The 20,122-nt window shown below is 36.6% G+C and overlaps 1 protein-coding gene across 1 annotated transcript in view; it reads left to right on the plus strand.

The window, feature by feature from the left end:
- The window catches only part of LOC131992175 (zinc finger SWIM domain-containing protein 6), a 77,279-nt gene that overhangs the window by 42,841 nt on the left and 14,316 nt on the right, over positions 1-20,122 (plus strand). The window contains exons 2-8 of the mRNA XM_059357657.1: positions 3,361-3,717; positions 9,492-9,640; positions 9,732-9,882; positions 13,567-13,746; positions 15,960-16,136; positions 16,951-17,097; positions 18,116-18,259. Coding sequence (XP_059213640.1) covers positions 3,361-3,717; positions 9,492-9,640; positions 9,732-9,882; positions 13,567-13,746; positions 15,960-16,136; positions 16,951-17,097; positions 18,116-18,259 — 1,305 coding nt within the window. The remainder of the gene's footprint in view (positions 1-3,360; positions 3,718-9,491; positions 9,641-9,731; positions 9,883-13,566; positions 13,747-15,959; positions 16,137-16,950; positions 17,098-18,115; positions 18,260-20,122) is intronic.

The following is a 20,122-nucleotide window of genomic DNA, read 5'->3' on the forward strand; positions in this document are numbered from 1 at the left end:
GTTTTGCTGTAAAAATATAACATTTTCATGCAAAATTTATGGAGAAATACCATGATGTGTGAATGAATGACACAATTACCCTAAAAATAACAGGAATACTCAGTCTAAATTACAGTTTTTGCTGATATTTACATTTAAATTTAGAATAGAAAACCCACTCACTGTAATTTTTACGGTGAAGTTCTGGCAACCACAGCTGCCGGTATTTTACCGTAAATTAAACAGATTTTTTTTACAGTGTATTGTTGCACCATTTCAGCTGCAGTTTATAGCCACAGCAGAAGTTTTTACCATCTTGTGCAGTATTTTCACAGCTGTTGTCATAACAGGAGATAGAAACAGCTCTGACCATAGATGACCACAGTATAAGGATTATAGATGGGGTTGATAGCTGTGATATTAGAAGTTGGTGGCTCACAGTTATTGTACATTTATTTTTATTTATTTGTAAGTTATTGTAATGAACATTTAATTAAATAGTTGTTTGTTGTTCTGAACAGCAGTGAAAATGCAATTATGTTGAAAAAGATGGACGAAAAGCTTCTTTTTATTTGTATTTATTTGATATTTGATGGTATCGATCTGAAACGAAAACATGCTACACAGACCTCTAGCTAGCATTGAAGCTTCCTGCTAGCCTAAGGTTTAAATTCAAATGATCCTATGCCCTATTTTAGCATTCAATAACTCCTAAACTATGTAACTTTAAAGAGAAGAAACAACAAATTCTTCCTTTTGTAAACAAAATTTTAATTCCCAATAAATAATTGGTGGTCTGGTATGAATAGGAGCTCCTGGTGGCTAATGTTAGCAACCTTTAGCATCAATTTGATTCATTAACTTCTTCTTCTTCTTCTTCTTCTTCTGCTTCTGCTTCTTCTTCTTCTTCTTCTTCTTCTTCTTCTTCTGCTTCTTCTTCTTCTTCTTCTTCTTCTTCTTCTTCTTCTTCTTCTTCTTCTCTATAAAACAATAGTTTGATATTGTTAGGAAATGCACTTATCTGCTCCAAACGTAGGAAAAATCAGACAACCAGTACCTTTTAAAGTTCACTGATTAAGATGTTTGTGTAATCCATACAAAAAACAAAATGTAAAACCCGCAATTAAGTATTTTATCGGGGTTATGTGTCGGTTTATTATCCTTTTTTAACACCTCAGTAAGACGTCCACAGGCTTGCCTATATATGTAAACAGTACCTGTTTTATTATTGTGAAAAATCCATGAAACGCCTGTTTATGTTGCATTTATTTGATAAAAAGCGAAGTTTCAGCAATGGTATCTAAGAAGAAATATGTGAATCTGCAGTACAGATTTTCAGTTTTAACGTGCCCATAGAGGGAATTTTTGTCGTAGCATTTTCCATTTTCTCGTAATGTAATCAAATACTTTTGTAAGACTTTTGTCTGTACACTATCTTTAAATGTTAACATACAGAACTATTGTGAGACTGAAACACTACAGACATGACAAACTGATGATAAACTAACTGTTCACAGCAGTTTAGCTCTGACTAAGCTCCTGACACCATCTGTTATCTCTGCTAACCAACATATATGTTTTCACACACTCACGTTGTCTTATTTTTGTTATTACTGAAGAAGTTTGCTCATAAAGTGTGTATTTTTCATGCATAGTCATCTCATATCCATCTGCTCTGCTGGTCTGCACTGCAAAAAAAGAAAAGTTGGGTGAACTCAATATTTCAAGGCAACAAACTTCGATAAAATTTGAAGTTGGGCAATTAAACTAAATATTTTAAGTTTTGTTTTTGAGTTTGCTCAACTCTGAATTCAGATTTTTGTCAACTCAACTGTAAGTTTTGTAGTAACTTATAATTTTATTTATGTCAGCTAATGTTGCGACCACAATTTTGAGTTAGCATTGATACGCTAACGGCTACTCTTGTAGCTGTAACAAGCAGCGCTGCTAGCGTCAGTTAGCCGCTAGCATCAGTTAGCCACTAGCTTTCGCTAATGACCGAATTTCCCAACAAAGAAATAAGAGTTATCAGAACTATTGTCCCTTGTTGTGAACCCCAACTTAAAGATATAAGTAACAACAACTCACCAACTTGTTTTTGAGCAGACAACTGGCTTCCTTTGTTGTGCTAACTTACATTATTGCCCTAAATGTCAATAATTTATATTTCTAAGTTTTACCAACTTAAATCACTGTTTTAGGCCAAAAAATACAAGTTGGCTTTTTTACAGTGTGGACTGAAACACTATTTAAACTCCAACAGCAGCTACTGTTTTTTTTTTCCAATCTATGTTAGTCATGGGTTTTTGTTAAAATAGAGAGCCTGGTCCTTCCTTTCAAATGAAAAAGCTTCAGGGTTTATTTTCCTGTCACAGACTCAGATACTTGAGCTTCAAGAAATGTGAGTTCAAGGAGTAAGTTTAAGGTCAAATCCACATAGAAAGCTGCTTCTCTGTTTATGTTTACATTCCCTCAAACCCACCCAGAGACCTCCAGCTCTCAGCTGAGAGGGTTCACTGTCCAGCAGCCTCGTGGTGAAATGATCCCTACGAGGTGTTCAGGGAAGGAAAGCACTGGAGGTGTTGTGGAAGGGAAATGAAAAGGAAATGAGAATATTTGGGAGAACTTTTGGGGGAGTTTTCCTGCACTGCAAAAAAAGCCAACTTGTATTTTTTGGCCTAAAACAGTGATTTAAGTTGGTAAAACTTGGAAATATAAATTACTGACATTTAGGGCAATAATGTAAGTTAGCACAACAAAGGAAGCCAGTTGTCTGCTCAAAAACAAGTTGGTGAGTTGTTGTTACTTATATCTTTAAGTTGGGGTTCACAACAAGGGACAATAGTTCTGATAACTCTTATTTCTTTGTTGGGAAATGCGGGAAAGCGGTGAAATTCGGTCATTAGGGAAAGCTAGCGGCTAACTGATGCTAGCGGCTAATTGATGCTAGCGGCTAAATTTTATGTCTTTTTTAATAATTATGTGTCTTATTTAGTAATTTTGTGTATATTTTTGGTCATTTTGTGTCTTTTTGGTCTCATTTTGTGTCTTTTTTTTTTATAATTTTGTGTCTTATTTAGTAGTTTTGTGTATATTTTTGGTCATTTTGTGTCTTTTAGGGGTCATTTTGTGTCTTTTTTTAAATCATTTTGTGTCTTTTTATGTAATTTAGTGTTTTTTCAGTCATTTTGTGTCTTTTTTCTAATTTTGTGTCCTTTTTTTGGGTCATTTTGTGTCTTTTTTTAAGTAATTTAGTTTTTTTTTTGTCATTTTGTTTCTTTTTTTGATCATTTTGATGCTGCCTCCAGCGGCCCCCAGGTAATTTGAGTTTGAGACCCCTGTGCTAGACTGACTCTAGATGTTTCCTGTGTTTCTGTGCAGGTTTCCACCTCAGCGGCACCGTCAGGGAGCCGGCCACGCCCTCGGAGCCGGAGCTGGTCTGCAACGTGAGCGTCAGCTTCGACCGCTGCAAGATCACCGCCGTGACGTGCAGCTGCGGCAACAAGGACATCTTCTACTGCGCCCACGTGGTGGCGCTCTCGCTCTACAGAGTACGGAAGCCCGAGCAGGTCAAGCTGCGCCTGCCCATCTCAGAGACGCTTTTCCAGATGAACAGAGATCAGCTGCAGAAGTTCGTCCAGTACCTGATCACGGTGCACCACACCGAGGTGCTGCCCACCGCCCAGAAACTGGCTGACGAGATCCTGTCGCAGAACTCAGAGATCAACCAGGTTCATGGTGAGTAGAGGGGCCAAAATAATGCTGCTTGTTTTTTATTTCAGTGTGCAAAGATACACTACTGGTCAAAAGTTTTAGAACACACCAACTTTTCCAGAATTTAATTGAAAATGATGCAGTTTAATGTCTCAGTGTACTCTGAAATTAATGCACATTTGTAACATTTAAAATTCTTTATTGAGCATGATAGTGTTTTGAAAGTAAAAAAAAGATTCAAAATCACATTTTATGTTGGACTAAAGGACTAAAAAAAGACACAAAATGACTAAAAAAAGACACAAAATGACCAAAAAAAGACACCAAAAGACATAAAATGACTAAAAAAAGACACAAAATGACCAAAAAAAGACACCAAAAGACACAAAATGACTAAAAAAAGACACAAAATGACAAAAAAAGACACAAAATGACCAAAAAAAGACACAAAATGACCAAAAAAAGACACCAAAAGACACAAAATGACTAAAAAAAGACACAAAATGACCAAAAAAGACACTAAATGACTTACAAAGCCATGAAAAGAATTAAAAAATGGACAAAATAGCCCAAGACTCCATAGAGTTAAGTTGTTAACCCATTTCTTGTTCCCTGAAAAAGGCCTACTTGTATAATTCTGAAATGTACATTATTTTCCAGTTTTGGTTAAGCTTACCTTTTTTTATTTACCTCTGGCAGTTCACCACTTACCTTTGTACCCTTTCAAGCTGTTCATTTGACTTGAACTGCTTGAATTTCAATAAAAAACTGGAAAAAATGGGGTGTTCTAAAACTTTTGACCGGTAGTGTATGTGTTTACGTCACATACATGCTCCAGGACAGGAAATAAAGAAACGTGGGATTATTTCCATGGTGGGACCTTCAAGCTGCTCTGGCAGCTCTAATAAACTTACAGGAGTCTTTCCACCAAATGTCCAGGATATGTACAGATAGTATTAGTGAACAGAGAAGGATCTGGAATTACCTCCATCACATTCTGGATGCAGCGATTGGTGGGAGGAGCCAGACGGCTGTGAACGAGACCTGGGAGATCTAGTGATGGTGGAGAACTTTGTGGAAGGAGTAGTAATGGCAACAAAAAGACACAAAATGACAAAAAAAAAAGACAAATTGACCAAAAAAGACACAAATTGACCAGAAAAAGACACAAACTGACAAAAAAAAAAAGACACAAATTGACCAAAAAAGATGCAAAATAACCAAAAAAAGACACACAATTACTGAAAGATGAAAAATGACCCAAAAAGATGCAGAATGGCCAAAAAAAAGATGCAAAATGGCCAAAGAAAGACAAAAATTGACCACATAAAGACACAAATTGACCAAAAAAGACACAAATTGACCAGAAAAAGACACAAACTGACAAAAAAAAAAGACACAAATTGACCAAAAAAGATGCAAAATAACCAAAAAAAGACACACAATTACTGAAAGATGAAAAATGACCCAAAAAGATGCAGAATGGCCAAAAAAAAGATGCAAAATGGCCAAAGAAAGACAAAAATTGACCACATAAAGACACAAATTGACCAAAAAAGACACAAAATGACCAAAAAACACACAAATTGACCAAAAAAAAAGACAAAAATTGACCACAACAAGACACTAAATGGCCAAAACCAGCCAGACGGCTTTGGAGGAGACCTGGGAGATCTAGTGATGGTGGAGGACTTTGTGGAAGGAGTAGCTGATGAAAATGTGTGGTGTGAAAACTTCCACATGCCCAAAGATGCTCTTATGGCTTTAAGTGATGCCGCCTGGCTGCATACAATCCAATTCCACACACTTTAGATCACCGTATGCAGCAGATTTCCTCCTGAAAACGCTCGTCTAAACGAGGAATAAAAAGTGAAGACGTGACGCCACTTTTGCGTCTTCTGTTCAGACCGTCACCATGTAAACGGAGCCTGAGTGTGCAGGAGAAACTTCTCCCTAACATCTCTGCAGTGCAGACAGCAGTAAACACAGGAACACAGGTAGATTTCCTCCGTCTCGCTCCAGTGGAGGTCCAGCTGCAGGCTGACGTCCTCAGAGAGAACTCAGGGAAAACAAGCTGTTTAGGCAGAACAGGACACACACACACACACACACACACACACACACACACACACTTAAATCACGTCAAGTTTGACTTGACTGCATCAAACATAGGAAACAAGTTTGAGGAGTTTCGAGGAAGTTTGCTATGTGTTTTAGGTATTCAGGGTTCCTGCAGTCGTGGAAAACCTGGAGTTAGTACCTTTCAGACATAAGGTAGAATTTATGGCAGATTTGTTGCAGTTATGTGTATGTATAGTACAGTTTGTGGTACTTCATGTGCACTTTAAAGTATGATTGAACACATTTTAGTGGGAATTACATGCACTACTGGACTGATCTTGGACTCTGTAGTGACTTTTTTTGGTACTTTGTAAACTTTGTGGCCCTCTGCTCTACCTGGTAGTACCAACTTGTTTGCGTTTATATACTATTTGCTTAACCCATTGAAGCCTGGAAAGCGTTTACGTCATTTTGTAGTATTTGTATAAGCTCTCAAATACTTTTTGAATTTCATTTCTATCTGCTACAGAGGCTGAAAAATCTATTATTTAGTAGAAGAGTTGACACTTCTGTTGAATTTCCAGAAAAACTTCAGGTTTTAGGGGCTGATTTTAAAATCACCCAGAGGTTTTACAGGAAGTTTTAGGCGTCAATGGGTTAATCCAGTCATTATTTTCTTGATTTATTAGTGAATTTTTTCGTGTGTTATGTCAGAAAATAGGGAAAAAAGTCTATTGTAATTGCCCAGTGTGAGGTTTTAGAATTGCAAAGGAAAGCCTAAAATTCTTTTGATACTTCTTTTTTTTTAATCCATGTTTCATGTTTTTTTAAATTTATGTTCTATCTACAGTACAGGCCAAAAGTTTGGACAGACCTTCTTCTCATTCAATGCATTTCCTTTATTTTCATGACTATTTACATTGTAGATTCATCAAAACTATTAATGAACACATGTGGAATTATGTACTTAACAAAAAAGTGTGAAATAACTGAAAACATGTCTTATATTCTAGTAAGCAAAGGGTGGCTACTTTGAGGAATCTAAAATACAAGACATGTTTTCAGTTATTTCACACTTTTTTTGTTAAGTACATAATTCCATATGTGTTCATTCATAGTTTTGATGCCTTCAGTGAGAATCTACAATGTAAATAGTCATGAAAATAAAGAAAAACGCATTGAATGAGAAGGTGTGTCCAAACTTTTGGCCTGTACTTTACTATTTGCTTAATCCAGTCATTATTTTCTTGATTTATTAGTGAATTTTTTCGTGTGTTATGTCAGAAAATAGCGAAAAAAGTCAATTGTAATTGCCCAGTGTGAGGTTTTAGAATTGCAAAGGAAAGCCTAAAATTCTTTTGATATTTCTTTTTTTTTAATCCATGTTTCACACAGTATACAAAAACATAATCTATGTTTTTGTATACTGTGTGTTTTAGAGCTTTATGGTACATTCAGTTACTTTTGGATACTTTGTTGTTGAACGTTCTGCTTTGTGACGTGTTTGCTTTATTATTCTGTGACGTGGAGCACTTTGTGTTCCAGTACATGAACTATTGGTCATTCCAGTTTTCTTGCAAACAGATAAATGATTCAGCAACTGTTCATGAATGTTCACTGTATGTATGTAAATATTATGTCTGTCTAAAGCAGGTTTGGTTTGCAGGTACGTGGTTTATGTTTACTTTAGATAAGGTTCCAGTTCACTACCTCCAGTGTTTTATATGCTAGAAGCTGTTCTGCTTTTGCATCTCATGAATTGAATCCTTCCCTGTTAAGTGTTGTTGGCTGGTTATTGTTGCAGGTTATGCAAAGTTTATAGTATTGATCAGTTTAACCAGCACTGCATTAATGCATTAATGCATTAATGCAGCAGATGAACTGAGTGCTGATGCAGCAGTATTCATGTCAGCTCCTCCCTCATTTTTATTTAATTGTCTGTTTCGTAATCATAATTTAAATCTAGACAGTGAAAATTTAATTAATTTAAGTACAATTTTGAGGCACTTTTTCTTTCTTTCCATTTAATGCTTCTTTATATTTCGGTAACACTTTACAATAACCATCTAAGTGATGTTTATAGATAAATTCTTAGACAAAATTAGACAAAATTCTATACATATTTAATCTTTAAATGTTCTCAAGCAATTTCTTAAAGGTTTAGAATCATTTTGAAATCATTTACATACTTAATATGGTGTTAAACATGTTATAATGTGTGTAAAGCTATTAATAAACTAATAATTATGTTTGTTTATGGTAAAGTAATCTATTTGGCATTTATAAAATATAGTTCAACATTATTACATTTTCTATTCACCATTCTAAATGGCCTATATATGGTTTATAAATGATGATTAAACATTAATAAATCTGTTTACCATCTATAAATGTTCTATTTAAATGATGGTTATTGTAAAGTGTTACCTATATTTCTATTGTGCTACATCTCTGAGGGAAATATTATACTTTTACTGCATTACACTCATGTGATTACTTTAATTCCTTCAGATTCCAATGAATAACACATAATCAGTGGTGGAATGTAACTAAGTACATTTACTCAAGTACTGTACTTAAGTACAATTTTGAGGTACTTGTACTTTACTTGAGTATTTCCATTTTATGTAACTTTTTACTTCTACTCCACTACATTTTTAGGCAAATATTGTACTTTTTACTCCAGGATTTAGCTGCCAGCTTTAGTTACTTTTCAGGTGGAGATTTAACATAATATATATGATCAATGTAAAGTGATTAGACGTTTTTTTTTAATTAAATCTTTTAACAGTATATTAAGTAATTAAATGAGCCCTATCTTGCGCTGCATACATTAAAACACCAATACAAATAATGTAATAATATATTTAGAATATATAAAACAATCATAGTGGGTCCATTCTGCATAACCCGAGTACTTTTACTTTTCATACTTTAAGTAGATTTTGATGCTGATACTTTTCTACTTTTACTTCAGTAAGTTTTGGATGCAGGACTTTTACTTGTAGTGGAGTAATTTACCAGGGTGGTATTAGTACTTTTACTGAAGTAAAGGATCTGAATACTTTTTCCACCACTGTTCAAAACACCCAGAACTGTAAGAGTTAATAACCTTATTGGGGCTGAGATGATAAACAAAAGGAAATAAAGGCAAAATTTATTATGACCTCTTTGAATCTGGCACCCAACATATAGCCCATTACAAAAAAACTAAAACTAATAAAAACTAAACTAAAACTAAACATTTTCAAAAAATAAAAACTAAACTAAAACTAGAAAACTCACTGTAAAAACTAACTAAAACTAACTGAATTTGAAGACAAAAATTCACAACAAAATTAAAACTAAAACTAATGAAAAATCCAAAACTATTATAACCTTGGCATTTACCAACTGAATAAATCAGAAATACTTCTTCCACTGAAAGGAATAAACTGATTTAACCCATTGAAGCCTGGAACGCGGATACGTCGTTTTGTAGTATTTGTATAAGCTCTCAAATACTTTTTGAATTTCATTTCTATCTGCTACAGAGGCTGAAAAATCTATTATTTAGTAGAAGCGTTCACACTTCTGTTAAATTTCCAGAAAAACTTCAGGTTTTAGGGGCTGATTTTAAAATCGCCCAGAGGTTTTACAGGTGTTTCAGGCGTCGGTGGGTTAATAAAACCAGTATTGCTCTGATGACATGGAGCTCTTGTAATAAGTTGCTGACTGGTGGTCTTTGTGGGCTTCAGGAGCTCCAGATCCGACGGCGGGCGCCAGCGTGGACGATGAGAACTGCTGGCATCTGGACGAGGAGCAGGTTCAGGAGCAGGTCAAGCTCTTCCTGTCCCAGGGAGGCTACCACGGCTCGGGGAAGCAGCTCAACTTACTGTTCAGCAAGGTAACACAATCATCTCCAGCTCACACACACACACACACAGCTCTGTGGTAAAACGCTTTACCCACAATGCACCTGTGCGTCTCCTCGGCAGGTGAGGGAGATGCTGAAGATGAGGGACTCCAACGGGGCGCGCATGCTAACGCTGATCACAGAGCAGTTCATGGGCGACCCCCGGCTGGCGCTGTGGAGGCAGCAGGGGACCACCATGACGGACAAGTACAGACAGCTGTGGGACGAGCTAGGTAACACACACACACACACACACACACACACACACACACACACACACACACACACACACACACACACACACACACACACACAGCGGCATATTTTGTAGCTGCATGGCAGTTTTATTCAGTTTTATTGGCAGTTTTCAATTCTAAGGTACTGTCCTACCAACTGATCTGTTTTGGTTTTTTTAACTTCTTAAGTGTCCTTGTTCTATTCTGTGTTTTTTTCTACTGTTGTTTTTATTTATGCTACCTCAGTATTTTATTCTATTGTATTTTATTGTACTTGAATACCGGACTGCTGTGACAACCGAATTTCCCTTCGGGGATGAATAAAGTAATCTATCTATCTATCTATCTCTCTATCTATAAACGCCCCTTTTATTCTTGTCAGTTCAGTCAGGAATACTCTCGTCATAGATTTTAACCATTTATTACAAGATGGTTGGTACAGTTGTATTAGGCGGTGTGGGTTCTGCTCTAGAAGCTATCAGCCAGTAGAGCAGCAGAGCAGAACCTGAATATGCTATATGCAATAGTATGACAGTTGCAGACATTACAACATTGCAAATAATTCATCCTAAAATGACTCTTACTCTGGCTTGTACAGGTGGTGCTTGGGGTGGTGGAGGGAGTTTTAGTGCAGCAGAGTGATGCGATGCAGGAGGAATGAGAGGCAGAACAGTTTAAATGGACCGCCTGGTTGTGTGTGTGTGTGATGGTGATTGGTTGGGCTTTATTTTTCTGTACACAAACTAACTGATTATTTGGCTAATTTGTTAATACCACTACTACAGCTACTAATAGTTTCACTAATGTTTTAGGCAACAATGCAAAAAACTGTCAATCAGTTTTTCTAGTAAAAATTGTGTTGCTTTTCTCTTTGTTTTATATATTTGTAAACCAAATATATTTGGGTTTACAAATATATAGACCCTTCAGCTGGGGACTGAGGAAGCATTTTTTGTGCACTGGCACTTTTAGTAAACAATTCAAACACTCTCCCAAAAGGTAACAGATCACAACAGGCTGTAAAACTGAAAATACAAGCTAATAGAGAAATAAAAACTGAAAGAAACGTGTGCAGGAGGACAAAAACATTCATCGTTCTGATGTCGTTCCATGTGTTCACATGTTCCATGTTTCTCTTTAGTGGAGCAACACTGACTGAATGATGTGCATCACTCTTTATACATGGTAGCCTGCGTGCTCCACACTGTGACCCCTGCACCGACACAGTCCGGTACTGATACGTGACTGTTAGAAAAATTGCATGAGTAAACCTTGAAAATTGAATTATCTGACACATTTCTTGACCTATTGTAATAAAACTATGTTAAACTGAGAACTCGGACGTCTCCAGCTCATCCTTTCCCCATCAAAGACTGCGCAGAAATAATTGGTGAGGTATTTTCCTGTTGGTGTCAGATAATTCAATTTTCAAGGTTTACTCATGCAGTTTTTCTAACAGTGACCCTTAATATATTCTAATACTATTCATCTATAAAAACATTTGTTTTAGTGCCTCACAGATATGATCCTCCCTGTGCAGAAACAGCTTTGCACTCTGATAGAAAACATTTGAAATAAGTAGGGTTTTTTTTCAGAAACAATAGCGTGATGCAACCTGTAAAGGAAGCATCCTGCAGGTTTCCCTCCACCTTCTCTCTCTCTGTTTGTTTGTTTTCTCCTCCTCCACCCTCCTGCTGTAGATTCTTGCTCTGCATTTCGTCACTCACGTCTGACATCATTTAGTCGGCGCTGTGTTTTCCCTCCTGGTTGTTGTGTCCTTGAAGCAGCCGTAACAAAGAGAGGAGGATAAAGCCTCCTGTCCCCTCCCCCATCCTCAGCCTCCCTCCCCCTCTCCTCTCCTCCTCACCTCTCCTCCCTTTTTTCTCACTTCACTTCCTTTCTTTTCTCTCTCCTGTTTCATTTTGTCATCTGTCACCCGTTATTTATCCTTTAACGTGTTCATTGTTTCCTCCTTCGTTCTCTTTGTGCTCCTTTTTCAATCTGTATCCGCTGTCTTCATGTTAGCACACGTCTTCTTGATACATTCATCGATTGTTTTAAGTCATTTTTCTTCGTTTACATCATTTAAACAAACTGTTTGTTGTTGTTTTTTTTACTGATTTTTCCAGACAAAATAAGACAAAGAAAAGAATCTTTAGTTGCAGCTTTACATCTTTATGTGAGCAGAAACAATTTAATTAAATCTAATTAAAGCAGCTCTTTATTCAGGTTTGAACTGATATTTAATGCATGTATTATTTTTCCATTCATTTTTTTATCCTACTGCAAAGTATTTAATGTAGTTTGTCATTTGAGTTCGCCAGCATCACCATAAAGATGATGATTTTGTCATTTTATGGTTGCAGCTTCTCAAGCGTAAGAATTTGGTTCTTGTTGGTGTCTCACATTATTATAAACTGAATATCTTTTTTTTATTATAAAAACAAGGAAATTTTGATTTTAAAAAATCAGTTTATAGACGAAACGATTGATTGATAATGAAAATAAAACTAGTTGCTCAGACTAGCGTGGGATGATTCATCTCTACTTTAGATTGATGTTAGATTAGATTCATAATGACGCTAGATTCATTTTATGGTTTGTATTTAGATAGATAGATAGATAGATAGATAGATAGATATACTTTATTTATCCCAAGCTGGGAAATTACAGTGTAGCAGCAGCATTACACACAGAGACAATAACAACACAATTAAATAATTAAATAAAAAAGAACAACCTAGGCATACTTCAAGCAGTTAAATATAAAAATACAATAAAATGTAATGTAAAAATACAAATAAAGTGTCTAAAGAAGGAGTATGTATTAAGGAGTAGAATTCCAGTGCAGAATAAATATGAATATGCAGTATAAAAATGTTGGTGCTATGAAAACAAATAAGGTGCAATGAACAGTGTGCATAAAAAACACATAAAGTGCATAACGACGGTTTTTGAATGAATTTTGAATGAATGCTTTATTTCGGTTACAAAAAACAGAACAAAAACAACAACAAAAAACAAAGACAACAAAATAAAATCGTGTTTTTACAAAAGAATCCATCAGACAGCAACCGAAAAAGGATGGATTCTTTTGTAAAAACATGATTTTATTTTATTTTGTTGTCTTTGTATTTTTTTTTTTTTTGTTTGTTTTTTGCAGTATAAAAAGGTGTGCATGTCAGGGGATCTAGGGATAAATTCTTTTCTGTTTGGGATCCAGTGCTGACATACTTGGGTAAACTTAAGGTTGTGCCCACTTAAAGCCACTTAGCAGCCCTCTAGCATTTGTATTTACACTTGTGACATTCATCCATGTGAACTGTAGTGTGTAGTACACGACATCAGCAATGGTGAGCCTAGGTTGTTTTTTTTTTTTTTGTATTGTTTTTCCTTACTATAAGTATAAGTATTATTGTTATTGCAATGCATACAGTGTCCTACATGTTTTGTTTTGGTTTTGTTTCTTTTTTCTGGGGGGGGGTAATTCATACAAAAAACTAAAAATTATGTGAGCATTGGTCCAAGTTTTCTTTTGTGAATGTTGTATTTTTGTACATGTTCTGTACTATCAGCGCTCAATAAAAATAAATGTCCAAAAAAAAAAAAGGTGTGTATGTGTATCAGACCTCCTGATGTTTATTATGTGTGTGTGTGTGTGTGTGTGTGTGTGTTGGACAGGAGCCCTGTGGATGTGCATCGTGCTGAACCCTCACTACAAACCGGAGCAGAAAGGTTTCTGGCTCCGGCAGCTTCGCAGGTGGAACAGCGTGGACGTCTGTCCCTTAGAGGACGGAAACCACGGCAACGAGCTGACCAACCTGACCAACGCTCTGCCCCAAGGGCCGCCAGGAAACCCAGGTCAGACGCCACCAGGGAGGCTTTTTTTTATATTTTATTCACAATTTCCTCCTCCTTTCAAAATATTTTTATTGTCAATTTTCAGAGTGACAAATAACATACATACACAAATAATAAAGATAATAATAAAAGGCAAATAAATAAAAATTAGACACAGACTATGACGTATCAAAACAAAGTATACACAATATAATGTCAGAGTCGAATGTCCACTTAAGTGTATCAAATGTCACAATAGGTACATTTCAAGAACACACAATAATAATAATAATAATAGTAATAATAATAAATAAAATAGAAATATAGGTGAATAAATATATGAGACAAAAAAATAAAATAAAAAACTTGACAAATACCATATCATACCAAAACAAATTAGAAACAAAGAGGCGTATCTCGTATCTCAGTTTTGTCCTCCTCCTCCTCCTCCTCCTCCTCTCCTCTCCTCTCCTCTCCTCTCCTCTCCTCTCCTCTCCTCTCCTCTCCTCTCCTCTCCTCTCCTTTCCTCTCCTCTCCTCTCCTCTACTCCTCCTCTCCTCTCCTCCTCTCCTCCCCTCCTCTCCTCTCCTCCTCCCCTCCTCCTCCTCTCCTCTCCTCTCCTCTCCTCTCCTCTCCTCTCCTCTCCTCTCCTCTCCTCTCCTCTCCTCTCCTCTCCTTTCCTCCTCTCCTCTCCTCTCCTCTCCTCCTCCTCCTCTCCTCTCCTCTCCTCTCCTCTCCTCTCCTCGCCTCTCCTTTTCCTCTCATCTCCCCTCCTCCTCCTCCTCCTCACTATAAAGTCTTCTTCTCCCCCTCCCCCTCTCTTTTAATCAAGTCTCCAGTCTTCCTCCGGTCCGTCTGCCTGCTAGCCTTATTACCTTTTAGTGCAGCTAATAGAATGAGCCTAATAACACAGTTGAGGTCCTGCAGCTTTCTTTTTTTCCACCAAATCAAGAGAAAATCCGTGCACACAAACGTTTCTATCAGCTGGTAATAAAAACGTTTCCAATGAGAAGACAGGCGCTCTTATTACTGCTGCAGTTTGTCTGGAATGGAGCTGCATTTCTTCTCTTATTGACATTTTTTATCCTGCGATAATAGTCTGACAGAAGAGAGGTTCGGATAAAGTCTTGAAAGTTTAGAAAATGCTTAATTTTTTTTCTTCCAAGGTTAGGAATGTAAATATACTGCTTGACTAAAAATACTTTATTTTCAACATAATCTGGTGTTTTTTATGTATAATCTATATCTATAATAAATGCTTTATTCAAAGAATAAGTTTTCAAAATAATCTGCTGGCTCTACATGTTTTTCCTGCTGAGCTGCAGCTTTCACTCTTTTTATTTTTTATTTTTTTGGAGGCAGACCATTAAATTAGCATAATAAAATGACAAAAATACCCCCAAAATCACCCGTCGTCTTGTGTTTCGTGCACTAGCTGCACTTTATTTCTGCTGCAATATGGACCCTACATGCAATACCCATCTTTTATTCATTTTATTGTTATTTAAATACGTTATATATATATATATATATATATATATATATATATATATATATATATATATATATATATATATTATTATTATTATTAGTGTTATTGGCTTTGTTATTGGTTTCGTATCATTTTGTTTTTATTTCTATTTTATTCTGATGCTGCTGGGCTGATTGATACCAACAAGTATTTTTTGGTCATTTTGTGTCTTTTTTTGATCATTTTGTGGTTAATTTGTGTCTTTTTTGGTCATTTTGTTTTCTTTTTTTATCATTTTGTCTTTTTTTTTTATCATTTTGTGGTCAATTTGTGTCTTTTTTGGTCATTTTGTGTCTTTTTTTAGTCATTTTGTGTCTTTTTTTGATCATTTTGTGGTCAATTTGTGTCTTTTTTGGTCATTTTGTGTCTTTTTTTTGTCATTTTGTGTCTTTTTTTGATCGTTTTGTGGTCAATTTGTGTCTTTTTTGGTCATTTTGTGTCTTTTTTTTGGTCATTTTGTGTCTTTTATGGTCATTTTGTGTCTTTTTTGGTCATTTTGTTTCCTTTTTTTGGTCATTTTGTTTCTTTTTTGGGTGATCTGAACTGTGCGTGTGAAATTCTGTTCAGTGAGCGGGGGTCACAGACAACATGCATGTTAAATTGGGGGTCGGGTCTCAAAAAGGTTGAGAACTACTGATTACAAGGACCTTAATATGAAGCGTTACCAAATGTTGTTGTGTTTACAAAGTGTCTTCTGTCTCAGATTCTCTCAGTCGGCCTCACCGGACCGTGTTCACGCGGGCCATCGAGGCCTGCGACCTGCACTGGCAGGACCCCCACCTGCAGCACATCATCACCGAGGACCACTACACCAACTACTGTTACCACGACAACCTCGACAGCTCGCTCTTCGACACCCGAGGGTGGCCGCTGTGGCACGGTGAGAGGGCGGGACACTGAAGGAGTTTAATGAATAAGAAGTAATAAAGATGGACCTTAAAACAGAGCTGGGCATTGGGCGAGGTTACCCAGAAATTAGAAACCAATATAACCGCAGCAGTGCTTTTATTTTGAAAAAAATAGCAAACATTAGCATTAGCACTAGAGCTAACAGGCACTTTTACTATAGTTAAGACAACAAATATAGCCACTAATATGTATGACAGAATAAATAAACTTTAACAAACCTTGTTTCCTGTCAGTCAGCCACTATAGAAACATTTAGATACTTTATATCAACTTTATATGAATTACTACGCACTCGTTATTATTTACCGTTCGTTTTTTCATTTAACCGTTCTACCGGTTATTTCCTGTCACTACCTTTCAAAATGAAAGCACCCGTTTCACACTGGACGGCACCTTTTCAAAATAAAAGCATCACAACTTTGTTAAACACCTAAAAACAAGCTATATAATACAAAAACACAATTAGGAAGCTTACTAAAGGACATTTACAGTTGTGTTTAACATAAATGCTAAAGTGATACAGTGATTGGAGTATTTACTACTTTTTACTGCTATATTTGATTTACTCCACATTAACAGTCTCATCATAACATGTGTTCCTATCAGTAGCAGCTCAAAACCAGATAATTTACTGTATTTTATAAAGCGATTACATTAATATTGAGCAGAATTTGTTCAGAGTTTTGGTCCGGCCCCTGCGACCTTCATGGTATTGGTCATGAGGCCCCTTGGGAAAATTAATTGCCCACCCCTGATTTAAAACATCTCTTCTTCTTCTCCTGCAGAACACGTCCCGACGGCGTGCGCCCGAGTGGACGCGCTGAGGTCACACGGTTACCCCAAAGAAGCACTGCGGCTCGCCATCGCCATCGTCAACACGCTGCGGAGGCAACAACAGAAACAGCTGGAGTTCTTCCGCTCTCACAAAAAAGGTCCGTTTATATCATGCTTCTTACTTTGTCTTTCAGTTTCTATTATTATGGATTTTGTCTCCAAAACCATTTTTGTTTCACATCCTGTTCAAAACTGAAATATACATAATTTTAGTAATCCATCATTGAGAACAAGAATTCACCAAACAAATTTTCCACAAATAATTCATAACATTTAATATGGTGCTGTAAGCTTTTACCAGCCACAAAAAATAAAGTTTAAATGTATGTTTGAAGACTAGAATGACGTGTATTTTTGTCACTAGGAACCCTGACAGTTATAGCAACGAGCAGAGTAAAAAATGAAATATATATACACTACCGGTCAAAAGTTTTAGAACATCCCAATTTTTTCCAGTTTTTTATTGAAATTCAAGCAGTTCAAGTCAAATGAACAGCTTGAAAGGGTCCAAAGGTAAGTGGTGAACTGCCAGAGGTAAATAAAAAAAGGTAAGCTTAACCAAAACTGGAAAATAATGTACATTTCAGAATTATACAAGTAGGCCTTTTTCAGGGAACAAGAAATGGGTTAACAACTTAACTCTATGGAGTCTTGGGCTATTTTGTCCATTTTTGAATTCTTTTCATGTCTTTGTAAGTCATTTTGTGTCTTTTTTTGGTCATTTTGCGTCTTTTGGTGTCTTTTTTTGGTCATTTTGTGTCTTTTTTTAGTCCTTTAGTCCAACATAAAATGTGATTTTGAATCTTTTTTTTACTTTCAAAACACTATCATGCTCAATAAAGAATTTATAAATGTTGCAAATGTGCATTAATTTCAGAGTACACTGAGACATTAAACTGCATCATTTTCAATTAAATTCTGGAAAAGTTGGTGTGTTCTAAAACTTTTGACCAGTAGTGTAAATATTCATGGGGATATTTTTCGGGTGACTTTTGTTGAAATTTCCAGGCATTAACATATAACATGATTGTTTTGTTAATATGGGCTAAATCCCTTGAATTTGTTGGGGTAGTTGTATAAATGTATAATTAACAGGTTGTGTTTGTGTCCCTGCAGAGCTGCTTCATAAAGGAATAACATCAGTCACCAACCTGGAGGGCTGGGTGGGCCACCCACTGGACCCCATCGGCACCCTGTTCAGCACCCTGATGGAGACGGGGCGGGGCCTGGAGGAGGGGGCCGCCCTGCAGGACTGCTCAGGTAAACACACACACACCTGGAAGAAGTGCTCAGATGCTTTTATTTTGGTTAAAGTACCAATACAACAATGTAAACTTACGTTATTAAAGTAAAAGTCCTGCATTCAGAAATATTATCATCAAACAGTAGAGCAACTTGTTACTGTTGTAGCCGCTCCAGTTTCAGACATAATATATATCTAGAGGTTAGAATCGGGCCTGTAACTGGAGAGTCGCTGGTTTGAATCCCGGTACTGACCCCAATGCAGAGGTTGAATTTCTCCATTGTGGGATGGATTCATAAAGTCTTCTTCTTCTTCTTCTTCTTCTTCTTCTTCTTCTTCTTCTTCTTCTTCTTCTTCTTCTTCTTCTTCTTCTTCTTCTTCTTCTTCTTCTTCTTCTTCTTCTTCTTCTTCTTCTTCTTCTTCTTCTTCTTCTTCTTCTTCTTCTTCTTCTTCTTCTTTTTCTTTTTCTTTTTCTTCTTCTTCTTCTTCTTCTTCTTCTTCTTCTTCTTTTTCTTCTTCTTCTTCTTCTTCTTCTTCTTCTTCTTCTTCTTCTTAATCTCACACGCACAGTTCAGATCACCCAAAAAGAAACAAAATTATCAGAAAGACTCAAAATTACCAAAAAAAGACTCAAAATTACCACAAAATGACCAAAAAAGACACTAAATGACCAGAAAAGACACTAAATGACCAAAAAAAGACACAATATGACCAAAAAAAGACACAAAATGACAAAAAAAAGACAAAATGACAAAAAAAGACACAAAATTATCAAAAAAAGACACAAAAAGACTAAAAACCCCCACAAAATTATCAAAAAAAAGACATCAAGTGACCAAAAAGACTAAAACACATGAACACTTTAACACAGTGGAGACAGAGCTGACTTCCAAAATGATTTGGCGACCCCCAGAAATCATCTTGCGACCCCAATTGGGGTCCCGACCCCAAGGTTGAGAATAGCTGGTGTAGATAATAGCAGTCAGAAATCATCTATATTTAGCACACACTTAACCTTAGTATGTAGGTATCTAACCACATTTAGCTGTACATTGATGATCTACTGTAGTAACACACCGACTGTGGAGAAATCTTTACTGTACCTTTAAGTACAGCACTTGAGTAAAGTACTTGGATACACAAACACACATTTTCCCCGTGTGTGTGTGTGTGTGTGTGTGTGTGTGTCCCACATTTACACTGCAGTGATTGCGTCTTCCTGTCGGAGCTGCGGGCCCTCAGGTTGCAATCAGCAGTGATGACACAGACGAGCTGATTGGCCCGCAGTCATCCTCCCAATAACAGCTCATGAATAAGAAATGCAGCAGGAAAAACACTCCAATTAAAACGCATTAATTATGCAGCGAGCTCAGCGAGACAAATTCTCAACAAACTGCAGCCAGAAAAGGACGAAGGAAGACGTCCTGGACTCGGTTTGTTTCTCGCCGAAAATGTGGTGAAGTGACAAAGAAAGCCATTGCAGGGAAGAAGTTGTGAAAGTTTTTCAATTAAGACTTGCAGCACTGTGTGTGTGTGTGTGTGTATTCATTAGGGACTGTTAACCCTCCTGGGAGGAACCATGAGGTCTGCCAACACATCATTAAGCCATTAAAACACATGATTACCGTCCTCAGGAGGATACGCACTCTAAAAAAGAACAGCAGAATGAACAAATGGATCAATATATTTATCAATACTCGACTCTGTCCGGCCCCAAAGGGAACGTCTCTTCTCCCCAAAGTCATCTCTTACCATTGGGTGGAAAAATTTGACCCGTTTCTTTATCATACCCAAGATTAACCCTATAAAGCCAAGTGTATCATATTTGATACATAACTTTTTGAGACCTCTACATCATCAGTGTGATATTTTTTTCCTGA

This window comes from Centropristis striata, chromosome 19 (genome assembly GCF_030273125.1).
Source record: "Centropristis striata isolate RG_2023a ecotype Rhode Island chromosome 19, C.striata_1.0, whole genome shotgun sequence".
NCBI lineage: Eukaryota > Metazoa > Chordata > Actinopteri > Perciformes > Serranidae > Centropristis > Centropristis striata.